The 12,249-nt window shown below is 38.7% G+C and overlaps 1 protein-coding gene across 1 annotated transcript; it reads right to left on the bottom strand.

Annotated features, from left to right (window-relative positions):
* Positions 1-4,126: 4,126 nt before the first annotated feature.
* LOC146328825 (extracellular calcium-sensing receptor-like) lies at positions 4,127-8,519 on the bottom strand. The gene is made up of 6 exons (XM_084717830.1): positions 8,239-8,519; positions 7,743-8,040; positions 6,787-7,581; positions 6,404-6,631; positions 6,083-6,206; positions 4,127-5,287 (listed from the first exon to the last, which is right to left on the bottom strand). The coding sequence occupies exons 1-6, from the start codon at positions 8,502-8,504 to the stop codon at positions 4,374-4,376; spliced, it is 2,625 nt and encodes an 874-aa protein (XP_084573956.1). The 5' UTR covers positions 8,505-8,519; the 3' UTR covers positions 4,127-4,373.
* Between the last annotated feature and the right edge of the window lie 3,730 nt (positions 8,520-12,249).

The following is a 12,249-nucleotide window of genomic DNA, read 5'->3' as shown; positions in this document are numbered from 1 at the left end:
TGATCTTGCACTGGCATTTATTCATTTGGAGCAGCGTAAAAAAAAAAAAAAAAGAACAGTGACGTATTTCCTCTGAGGACCTACAATGCGGTATGACGGGAGGGACATTTCAAACTGAAAGAAATTTGGTTCTTAGCCAGATTGACATATCTTCCTTTACAGTAAAATTTTAGTAGAATTGTGCATATTATGCATAAACCACTTATCCAAGGCATACCCAAAGTACACGGAAAGCTGTTCTATAACCATTTGGAATAACTTAATTTTTTGCAGCCCAAGTCGGAATCATTGTAATTGCTTCTATCACTGAGTAATAGAGGTTTGAACACACTGAACTTGAAGGCTTTTTATTTCTGTCTGAATATTTTGCAAACATACCTCTGAAGATGACCTATAAATGTGACCTATTAGCTGCAAAAGAAAACATCCTAGTTGTATTTTGGATGCTCACATTTTTTTTTACTTTGCACACAGAAATAATGTTATTTCACAAAGAACAAAAACTAACAGGGTCAAATTTATTAGCGCCCCTGATGCTAATAGTCAATTGTGTATCCTTTTTGCTGGATAACAGCCTGCAGTCGTTTGTTGTAGTTTTCAACATGTCTCCTGCTGAATCCCAGCCCATTCTTCCTTGGCTAATCTCTCAAGCACCTCCAGATTTGATGGTCCTCTGGCATGGACCTTGGTCTTTAGTTCACCCCACAGATTTTCAAAGGGATTCATGTCAGGGCTTTGTGCAGGCCAGTCAATAACGTTCTCTGTTTTGGGTCATTGTGTGTGTGCCTCAGCCAAGCGCGAGACAAACACGAACACTTTTAACTTTAATATTTACACTTTATTGCTGATAGAAAATATGTTCAAGTAACACTTTACTAATCCACACTCCCATGTGAGGAAAAGAATTAAGATAAATTAAGACGTGTGTTTTGGCCAAACGTACCAGGTGCTATCTTGTGCTGAAAGACCACAGACTTTGCGCTTCGACCAGGTTTTAGCTGGTCTAAAGCGCAACTGGGTTTTACTCCAATGTGCCGAGCACAAGATAGCCAATATGCCAGGCCACACCTTCGTTCTGCCTTCATGATTAGACCTCCTGCCCATGGCAGCACAGACCCGACGCAAGTGCCTTTGCTATCTTGCAGACATGGTAAAAATAGCACTTGATAGCACAAGATAGCAAAACCATTTGCACCAGCAGTGCAATGGCTTTGCACTGGGTGTAAAATAGGGCCCATAATGTCAAAATCACTTCTCCCACAGTCCGCTTTACTGTTGATTGTTATAAGAGTTGTGGACACAAGAAGACTTTTAAAAATTTTAATTAAGAGTTGAAAAGCAAATTTTATGCTTGCTGAATTGCAGAATGGAATTAAAGGATAGACACAAATGCAAAGTTGCAACAGTTATAAGCATGCTGTATTTGCTGAAACCCATGTTGTCCCTCAATTTTGCAAGGCATAGACCTATGTGAAGTTCTAGTTAGCTTTAGCTCCCAGCCTCCAAGTTAACTTCCAAACCAAGACACACTGATAAAGAATATGGCAAAAGACCAGCTGGGTTTATGAAATAGATGCCAACGAAAGTTAATAAGTTTGCCTAACATTTTCTTCTCATTTGGTCATTAATTCTTCACCCTCACTGAAATTGCAGAGTTTCCCCAGACTTTGCTTGCAAACCCTAACGCTAATGTTTGCATTTTACATTATACAGTACAAAATACACACAGACTGTGCAATGCTTGCTTAATTTTCATAATTCTTTGTCTGAAATGTGCTAGTTACATAATGTTCAAGGGACAAAGTGGCCATCTTAGACCAGTACAGCTGATTGTACAGTATATATGAGGACCAGTGTGTAGGAGTTGGTGGCATCTCGCAATGAACTAGTAGACTGAAAACACTTCCCCTCACTTTCCCCTTCCATGCGTTTAGGACAGGGGTCTGCAACCTGAGGCTCCAGAGCCACATGTGGCTCTTCAAATCCTCTCCAGTGGCTCCCTGTGACTTTGGCAAAAAATGACATGGAGATGAAAACCGTTTCATTGTTGTAGGTCTATGAAAAAGTTGAGACAGCTCAAAATTTCAAGCCAACATACTACATACATAGTACATCAGTTCTAAGGCCAAGTCAAATTCTTCAGTTTTGAAAACTACTAGCTTTTGTTGAGATAATTTACTTTTTTCATTTAGATAAATTTAGATATTTGAATTTTAGAAACAAACAACAAAACATCGTATTTAAACAAAATATACTGTAAACCATTTAATTTTAAGGCAACAAAATAGTAACAAATCAGGTTCACAGTTAACTTTTTCGAGTTTCTCTAACTTTAACTTTTATAATAAATTTATCTAGAGAAGAATGGTAAATTATCTCAACTAGACCTCAGCAGAAAGTATGCAACTAAAATATGCATCAAAGACTGTGTCTATGGTTCGGTGTCTTTTCCTCTAAACTGTGATGGTGGTTCGTCTTCTTGAGTCTCCATAAGCTATGGCTGCCAAAAAAAAGTCTTCAGGGAAAAGAGAGCATTTAATAGTTGTGTCTCCTGACAGATTTTCTCCCCCTTTTTTGGCCAAAAATGGCTCTTTTGATTTGAAAGGTTGCAGACCCCTGGTTTAGGAGAACTACAGAGGCCCCGAAACCCACACAAAACATGAAAGGCTATATGTGAAGTCATTGTTTGGTTTATTCGTTCTGGCAGTGCATCATGACAACTTCTGTGGAAGAGGAGCCATGCACTCTTTACATTGGTTTGACTCACCTGATGCACAGTGCAAGTAAAAGCCTGCCACAGGTTCCATGGTTTCAGTCGGCATTGTGACATCCCTAACACATTACGACTTACTACTGCTGACCTCATATGATCCAGGTACTCTCTCCATTACTCTCTATAGCCCAACTAACCATAGTGGGGCCACATGTCATAATCAACAGCAGACAGAACATCACGTGAAATTATTTTATGATCTCCCACAATATTTTTGAAAAATACCAGTCTGGCTTTCGAGCCAATCACAGCCCAGAGATGGCACTAGTTAGGGTTGTTAATGACCTGAGGTCAAATATGGATATGAAAAAACTTCACAATTCGGTTGGCCTCTCTGGTACTTTCTGACAGAGAATTTTATGATGAATACAATGGATGAATGTTCTTTTTTTTTCAATTTAATGATTTTGTCCTTAAAATGGAAAAGGAGGAGAAATTGCTAACCAGAGGATACATATGAAAACTTGTATAAGAGTGAAACCCAGAACACTGAGTTTCTGCTGCACAGGCCCAAACCATTTCATCACAGTACTGCCTGGAAGTGTGGCTCTGAAGGCCATTAACACCACTACTGTTTTCCCCAGAACACAAGAGATACAGAGGACAAAGGTGATGCCGAACGCTGCATGTCGCAGAACACTTTCTTCGACTCAACCAGGATAAAACAGAGGACCAGAAAGAGAACCCACATTACACCAATTTAATGTATCTGCATTGGCTTCCTGTGTGTTTCAGAATTGATTTTAAGATCCTTAATTATCTTAGCCCAACCTATTTATCAGATTTGCTTTTATCACATGAACGCTCTAGAACCTTCAGGTCTTTGGGTATTGGCCTTGTAATTGTCTCCAAAGTTAGAACAAAAAACCCAAAATGAGGTATCATTTCATACAGATGGTCCATGTCTGTGGAACAGCCTGCCTGAGGACCTGAGGGCCACAGAAAGTGTAATTAATTAGTTAATTAATCAATTAATATATATATTTAATTATTTTGTACAGATTATATGCCTTTATTTTTGATAGGGACAGCTGAAGATACATCAGGAGAGGGGGCAGAGAGAGGAGAGATGACACACAGCAAATGGGCCTTATATGGGAGCCAAACCAGCAGTATTGTTTTATTGTTTTTATTGTGTGAAGAAGCACCTTGCGTTACATCTTGTTTGTATGAAAAGTGCTATGTGAATTAAGTTTGACTGATTGAATGATTGATTCAAAGTCCTTCTATGTCCATGTGTACAGTCCCTGGGAAACAACAACAACCACTGAGCTGCAACTTAATATGTTTAAAATGACAAAATAGCACCTGGGACAGTAATGGTACGAATGTAAACAAGCTGACAGTTGATTCAGTCATTTTAATGTCTTTTAATTTTATGGTAACAAAAACACAACCATTCTTCAGGTGATTCTAAACCAAGGAATACATACTTCTAAATATTATGGATTTTCCTGCCATATTTTGTCAATGAATCCCAGTACATCTTACACATTGGAACTATGAATGCTGTAATAAATTAAATTAAATAAAGTGGAAAAATGATTAAGAAAATTATCATGGCACTAGAATACATTTGCCAATTTTTTAAAATTAGTTATCAGAATGTTTTTGTTGCCCCCTTCCCCATCATATTCTTTTTTGTATTCTTCTCTGGTTTCAGTAAGATAACATAACATTTTGGAATAAAAATACAAATGAGCAGTCCAAAACTTGAAGCCAGAATAGCAAATATCTCCACAGCTACACTGAACTTCCCAGGAGAGCTGACATACGCTGGGATAAAAGTGATCCATACTGCACAGAATATCAGCATGCTGAAGGTGATAAATTTGGCCTCATTGAAATTATCAGGAAGTTTCCGAGCCAGAAAAGCGAGAATAAAACATAACATGGCCAGAAGTCCTATGTAACCAAGAACAGACCAAAATCCTACAGCTGATCCCAGAGCACACTCCAAGATGATTTTGTCCTTGAACTTCTGAAAGTTCTTAAATGGAAAAGGAGGAGAAATTGTTAACCAGAGGATACATATGACAACTTGTATAAGAGTGAAACCCAGAACACTGAGTTTCTGCTGCACAGGCCCAAACCATTTCATCACATTACTACCTGGAAGTGTGGCTCTGAAGGCCATTAACACCACTATTGTTTTCCCCAGAACACAAGAGATACAGAGGACAAAGGTGATGCCAAATGCCGCATGTCGCAGCATACAGGACCACTCAGAGGGCCGGCCGATGAAGGTCAGAGAACACAGGAAACACAGAGTCAATGACAAGAGCAGCAGGAAGCTCAGCTCAGAGTTGTTGGCTCTGACAACAGGAGTCTGTCTGTATCTGAAGAAAATAAATGCCACAAAAGCAGTCAGGCATGTTCCAAACAGAGAGGCTGCAGTGAGCAGTGCTCCCATAATCTCTTCATATGATAGAAACTCTGCCTCCTTCTTTACACAGGCATCTCTTCTCTCATTTGACCAGAACTCAGGGTCACATCTCACACAGGTGATAGAGTCTGAAAAATAGTATTAAAGCAGGTGATAGACTTGATAAGTACATTTGTCTTGTTTTCTGCCTGAGAAGCATATTTTCTATGCCTATTAGACACAAACTACATGATTACCAGATAGTACATTTCTAAACATGTAATAATAAACAGTTATTCATGAAATACATTTCAAAACACACTTAGAATGTGCCTTATGTTTTTGATCCACATAGAATTAAGGTACCAACAGGAAAAAATATAAATCAGTACCCATATGATTTTGTTACAATATTAATTAGAGCTACAAGCAGCAATGAACAGGCCCTCACACACTCGTGCAAGTTGGGCTGTGTGATTACCCCCTGACAGACAAGGCTATGGACACCACATTGTTTAGACACCACAGGAGAGAGTTCATTGTTCCCTCATGTGTCCATTGGTGGCACATCCACAAAATAAGACATGTCACATTCTTCACAATACCAATATTATAAAGCTCTTAATGCTTTTCTTACTACATTTGAGTTGAATCTGTTCAACCTTCTAGGAGGAGTACAAGAATGAATGGCCTGAAAACAACACAACCAGCCAAAATCATCCCAATGATTTTGTCATATTTTCATAAACAGCGTCCTTGGAGTAATACTGAATACTGTGAAACTGTGCATGATGATGTGTAGCTGATTTCAGGGATATGTATCTGTATTTATTCAAGATATTTGTAATTACATTGGTGTTTGGTTTATGTGAAAGACGTCTATAAAATTGCTCTGTGAATGTTAAAACTATTAGATTATTGTTTAGCATTTAATATTACTACACCTGTAGTGTTGCTTATTTCTCCCTCTGCACATCTTAAACAGTCATAGCAGCAGACAGGCTTTCCTTTCTGCAGAACCTTGCGAGTTCCTGGGGGACATTTCTCACTGCAAACTGACAAAGGCACCTACATGAATTAAATGACAGTAAGAAAAAAGATGTATGGGAATTCAGTTTGACAAGGAGTTGTTTTGTACACATCTGTAATTAGGTCTGACACATTGAAACCAAACATTATGATACTATAATAACAACTAATGATTGAAAAAAATTGCCTATAACAATTAATAATTCATATAACAATTAATAACAGTCATCACATACCTGTTGTGAATTCTGTGCCCAAATTACAGATGTATTTTGCAGATTCAGCTGTTTGTCTGCAGGTAAAGATGCATCATAAAGACCAACTGTGACAAAGTCCACAATTCCATTTTCCTTTGTCTGCCAGTTTATAATGTCATACTTAGCTTCTGGGTCTCCATTCTCATCAAAGTAAACATAATCTCCTTCCTTTGTTTTGAACCGAATCTTTTTTATGTGCTGTAAAATCTAAGAAGATGAATATCAACACAGACAAAAAATGTGGGTCAGTCTTCCAAACAGCATAATAGACACAGTGAAATAGGTTAAACCATTTTCTTTCTTAATGTGACTTAATGTTGAAACTATAAATTAAGTTTAATTAAGTTTAATATTCAACTCACCATGAATGGATCTAGATGCACCTTATTGTTACATGTTTCATTGCAGCTGAGAATATCATGAAGTGCATGGGCCACAGCATACACTCCATTATAGACATTGTAAAAGAGAGGCATGAGTGACATATCAGTGAAGCTGTTTTTCACTCCAGTCAGATCTTCATGTCCAGTACATTCTCTCTGATTCACTGTTAATGACGTTGACTGTTTGAACTTACAGGTAAATAATGTCTCCCAAAACTCTGTGAATACTTCATTACTAGATGAGTTGAGTGGCTTCACATCCAATATGAAATCTTTCATGCCACTGACATGTGTTTTGGGGATGGACAGACCTATAGCACCATCCAGAATGTGATGTCTGTCCATGGCTGCAGTTTGGGAATCAAAGACCCAGGCCTCACTTCCTACCCACTGATACCCAGTTAAATTGTGGCGAGACAATGAGTGTATTAGCACCTCCATTTCCACAGCAGAAAGGAAACCCACAATCACCTTGGAGGTGGAAGCTTTGATAATGTCGATTATCTTTTCTATTTTGTCTGGTGGATCTGTTCTAAAGACAGATATAGAGTACTCTAGACAGATGCCCAGCTGCTGGGCCGTTTCTATAAATGTAGCCATGCCATTATTGCCATAATCATTATTTGTTCTAATAGCTCCAACCCAAGTCCAACCAAGGTACTTGACCAACTGGGCCAGGGCTCTGCTCTGGTAGTAGTCACTGGGTATTGTTCTGAGGAAGGATGGGTACTTGGTTTTATCACTGAGACATGAACAAGTAGCAGTGTGGCTGATCTAAAAGACAAAAGAAATTATATCTCAAGATGAACGTATGAAATATAAATATCAAGGCCAACACAGCACACTATAATTCTCAATCAATTCTTAATTCCAGGATAATCATTATCTGTAATATCATTTGTAAATAAAATGTCATTTTTACCAATCTTACCCACCAGTGGAACATGAAAAGGTCCAATGACACTAGATATAGCAATGCAAGAAGAGGAAGAGGGCCCTCCTATAATGGCCTGAACTTCGGCAGGTCTTGTACATGGTGCCTCAGAGGATGCAAATACTAATTCATTACCATTAGCCAGGGCCAGTGCAACCCTCACATCTCTGGCAATCATGATACATGAATCATAGATTCTATAACCCAGAGAGATACCAGGCAGTAGGTCTGTGCTGTTATTAATCTCCTCTATGGCAAACAGCATAGCCTGGGCATACTGGAACCCTCTGAAACTCAAGCTTAATGTGGACAGTTATAAATAGATGGAAATCCAACTAATTTGTCTTACAAACTAGTACACTAAACAAAAAGGTTCAATTGTATTTATATACACAACAGGGAATATTTCTGATATTAATATTCAGGTTGATAACTTTTTTGCTTTGTATCTGTACTCACTTCTTAGATATTTTAAATGGAAAACAATTATAATTTACCTGGTGCACTGCAGTGGCAGTGGTGTTTGCATGTAGGTCTCCTGTCTGTGTTTCCACCTGTTGTGCAAAGAAAAGATTCCTCCCAACAGAATGTCTCCATCCTTAGAAAGCTGGTGGTTCTCAGGATCTCCTCTTCGTCTGCACACCAGCTCTTCAGCCTGAGAGACAGATGCCACCAACAACAGCTGTAAGAGGGCACAGCCCTTCTCTGGCCATCTATGAGTGGATATCATACTGTCAAAAAGAACTAAACCACTGGGTGGCATCACATGTACTTTAATGTAAGTCAAAGTCTTCAACTGATATTTATATATTTTGGAGCAGCATGAAAAATAACAATGGTGATGTTTTATCTCTGTGGACCTACAAGTTGGGGCGAGGGCTGGGAGGCGCTCAAACACAAAGTGTTTTTGTCCTTAGCCAGTTGTAAACACCTTAACAAGATATGAGATAATATTCAGTTGTACTGTACGAACATTTGTCAGTTTTTACATATTTTAACATTCTGAATGTCCAATTAAAACTTGAAATTGCATGTTTTTTTTTATATTGTTTTTAGGATTTTATTGTGTCCTCATTGGATCGCATAGGTCATGATTATTGAAAAAGAGGGTAGTCAGAGAGGGGATGACACGCAAGAATGAGCCGAATTGCACCAGGGCCGCTGAAGACCATTTGTAGCCTCACTACATTGGGCACACACTCCACCAAGTGAACTAGCAGGGCACTCTGAGGGCTCTATCTTACACCCGGTGCAAAGTCGGCTGCATAATAATGATGATGATAAGAATGAATTATAAAATACACCGTAATTTCAAGGTGCGTCAGTGTAAAACATAACCAGTTACATATCTGTATGGCTTTTACAGTTAAAATATTGCATTACTTTTTGCAGGTGTTAATGTAAGACAACCTATTTACACATGAAACATGTCCATTCATTGCATGCTCTTGCACTTTCACTTCTCGAACCAGGTCTTCCTCCTTGCTTAAAAATCTCTTCTCTCTTGTTTCTTCCTGGTAAATCGGCCGTCATTTTACCACTGTTTGCACTCCTGGTCCCCCTCCTTCTTAAAGGTAATGACAGCCAACTTTCTGACTGGTTTATTGCATGTTCGGCCTCAACTCACCCATGAATTAATCAAGGCACTTGGGCACAGCTGATAGGTGTATCCCAGCAGGGCAGGGCAAAATATCACTCCCACCCCTGGCAAAGATGGATTTGGACACACTTTGAATAAATTAAATATATTGTGCCTCACGCTTTCAACTTGTGCTTTAGATCAGTGTAAAATAGGATCCATTTTTTTGGTTGCCTTTAATTCACCTTTGACTTCTCTGTAAGTTTTTTGTGTTTGGTCTTCCTTCCTTTGCTTTAGGACTCTCCTTGCCTTACATTGATGTAAGCTTTTTGCATGGTTTTGTTTTGTTCATTAAATATCACTGAACTGCTCCCCTCTGTCTCCATTGTCTGCATTTTGGTCCAAACCTGTAAACCCTGAGTTGTGACAGTTTCTGTGCCACCTGCTGTTGCAAGACAACAGCGGTTGCTGCAGGTAGATGTGCTAGCCCTACTCAGCTGAAACTTTTTTTGGGGCTTTTGCTTTATTTTTTGAGAGAGAAATGGGTAGAGAGAGAGAGAGAGCGGGGATTTCCCCTGAGGGCCATACTATGAAGACAGTATATGTAACTCATACTGTATCCCAGATAGCACACACATGTCTTGCTGACGTCAGCACGATGAATAAAGTTGCATCGGCGAGATGTCATATGAAGAGTGTTTGCTCATTGGGAATATGTCGCAGAGATGTCGGCATTTGGTCAAAAATGCCCTCTAGACGATGTTTGGATGATGTATCAAAGCTGCACAGCGCGGCCTCTCTACAGCTTCTATTACCTTTATTAGATCATTCTATCAGCAAATATCTCACTATCTATGGTCCAAATTAACATGTATTTACTTAAAATGTGATAGGAATTCCATGACAGGATTTCCATTGGTGCCAATTGGATAACGTGCAATAGGCCAATCCATAGCCGACCTATTGCCGACTTTGAAATGGAGCACATAAACCCCGCCCTCTGGCAAACCATGTCCCTGCTATGGGCCGATGCTCCTCAGACGCATTTACAGATTTTAGGAGTAGAATGCCGACGCACGATCTGAGGCTGACGTCGGCCAGACATATGCATGCTGTCTGGGATGTTTATCCTAAAGTGGAAAACTGATAAGCAGGTTTAATGTTTTTATTCATTCCACCGATCAGGTTGCTCCTCCCACAGTCAAACTTTACTACACCATAGACAGGTGAAGGAGTCTTGGACAGAAATTGGTTTTGTTTACATGTTTGCCTAATTAGATAGTGGCCCTGAAAGATCGACACAATTGCTTTTGCAACCAGAATAAGCATGCTGTGTTTGGTGAAACACAAGCTGTCCGTGAATTTACTCTTATTCCAGTGGCGCTTATAAGGCATAAGTTAGCTTTTGCTCAGGCATACATGAAGGGCTAGTTAGGATTGTTAGCTTTAACTAAGGTGTACAGGAAGTTCTAGCTTGCTTTAGCTAAATATAGTTATCTTTAGCCAAGGCATACATAAAAGGCTAATTAGCTTTAGCTAAGGCATACATGAAGGGCTAGTTAGGTATAGCTATGTATTGTTAGCTTTAGCTATGGTGTACATAAAAGACTCATTAGCATTAGCTTTCACATTTTAACTTTAGCCTTTACATTCACTTCTTTTTATCAGTGCGGTTTTGACGTATATGCACTATTGTCAGTTCTTGTCCCCTAATGCCAAATGCTCAAAGTATTAATTTCATTGAGAGATTGTTTGATTTTGCTAAACTGAAGACATAATGTCAAAATCACTTGTCCCACAGTCCACTTTACTGGGCTGTTGATGTTTATAACAGTCACAGAAACCAGAAGAGATTTTTTTGAATTGATAGTTGAGAAGCAAATTTTATGCTTGCTGAATTGCAAAATGGTCCTAAAGGATAGACACAAGTGCTAAGCTGCAGCTGTACTAAGCATGCTGTGTTTGGTGAAACCCAATTTCTACAAAAGGCAGTTTGCAAGGTGCAGACCTATGTGAAGTTCTAGTTAGCTTTAGCTCCCAGCCTCCAAACTTCCAAACCCTAACACACTGATAAAGAATATGACCAGCTGGGTTTACACAATAGATGGCAATGAAAGTTAATAATTTGCCATGTAGCTGCAACTTACCTTAACATAACTTTGTCTAGCAACGTTTTCTTCTCATTTGGTCATAAAATCTTCAACCTCACTGAAATTGCAGAGTGCTGCCAAGTTCTGTTGCGTTTGGCCAGACTTTGTTGGTTACTTCATCTTTTGGATGTTTTCTGGTTGGCACCAAAGCCACCACTACTGGTAGGTTAAGGAGTGTTAATGCATCTGTTTGCACAGAGTTCCTCATCACTCATACATTTAATTAAAGGTTAACTAAGCTGATGACTTTAAATACTTTACTCGCCAGAAAGTTGTCTTAACTAAGTTAAATTTAGTAGTGTCAACAAAGTAAGCAAGAATTAGTAAGTTCAATATTGAAGTGGTTATTGGTATGGGCATAAACAAGGTAACAGCTGTTACCCTTTTGTTTTGATGATTAAGTCATTTCAATGCTGGAGCTCACCTCATTATGTGCAAGTGTTCTATCAAAGAGATCACACTCAATGCTATTTTCCCCAGCACCACTGCTGCATTGCATTGGGGTGCGCTGTGGTTAGAGGTCTGGCTATAGAAGAATATCTGTACATAAAGAAGCTAATTTTAAGGTAACAAAAACACAACTCTTCAAGTTATTATAAAGTAATGTTCTCATTAATTTATAATACATACATATAATACATAATTTCCAGTAAATTTTACACATTGGACCTATGAATGCTGTAATTTCAAAAGAAATAATATGAAGTGGAAAAACGATTAAAAATAAATAAAAAATCTGGCACGAGATTGCTTTTGCCAAGATATTTTTTTATTAGTTA

The sequence above is a fragment of the Lutjanus erythropterus genome, chromosome 4 (assembly GCF_056507025.1).
Source record: "Lutjanus erythropterus isolate fLutEry1 chromosome 4, fLutEry1.hap2, whole genome shotgun sequence".
NCBI classification, from domain to species: domain Eukaryota; kingdom Metazoa; phylum Chordata; class Actinopteri; order Lutjaniformes; family Lutjanidae; genus Lutjanus; species Lutjanus erythropterus.
The sequence above is the reverse complement of the archived record's forward strand: the minus strand, read 5'-3'. Positions and strand labels throughout refer to the sequence as shown.

Excerpts from the sequence above, each read along its gene's own strand:
- LOC146328825 (XM_084717830.1), bottom strand. The coding sequence starts at position 8,504 with ATGCCACCCAGTGGTTTAGTTCTTTTTGACAGTATGATATCCACTCAT. Across the intron at positions 8,041-8,238 it reads CTGCCACTGCAGTGCACCAG|CTTGAGTTTCAGAGGGTTCC; the intron begins GTAAATTATAAT and ends GTCCACATTAAG. Across the intron at positions 7,582-7,742 it reads GACCTTTTCATGTTCCACTG|ATCAGCCACACTGCTACTTG; the intron begins GTGGGTAAGATT and ends TTTGTCTTTTAG.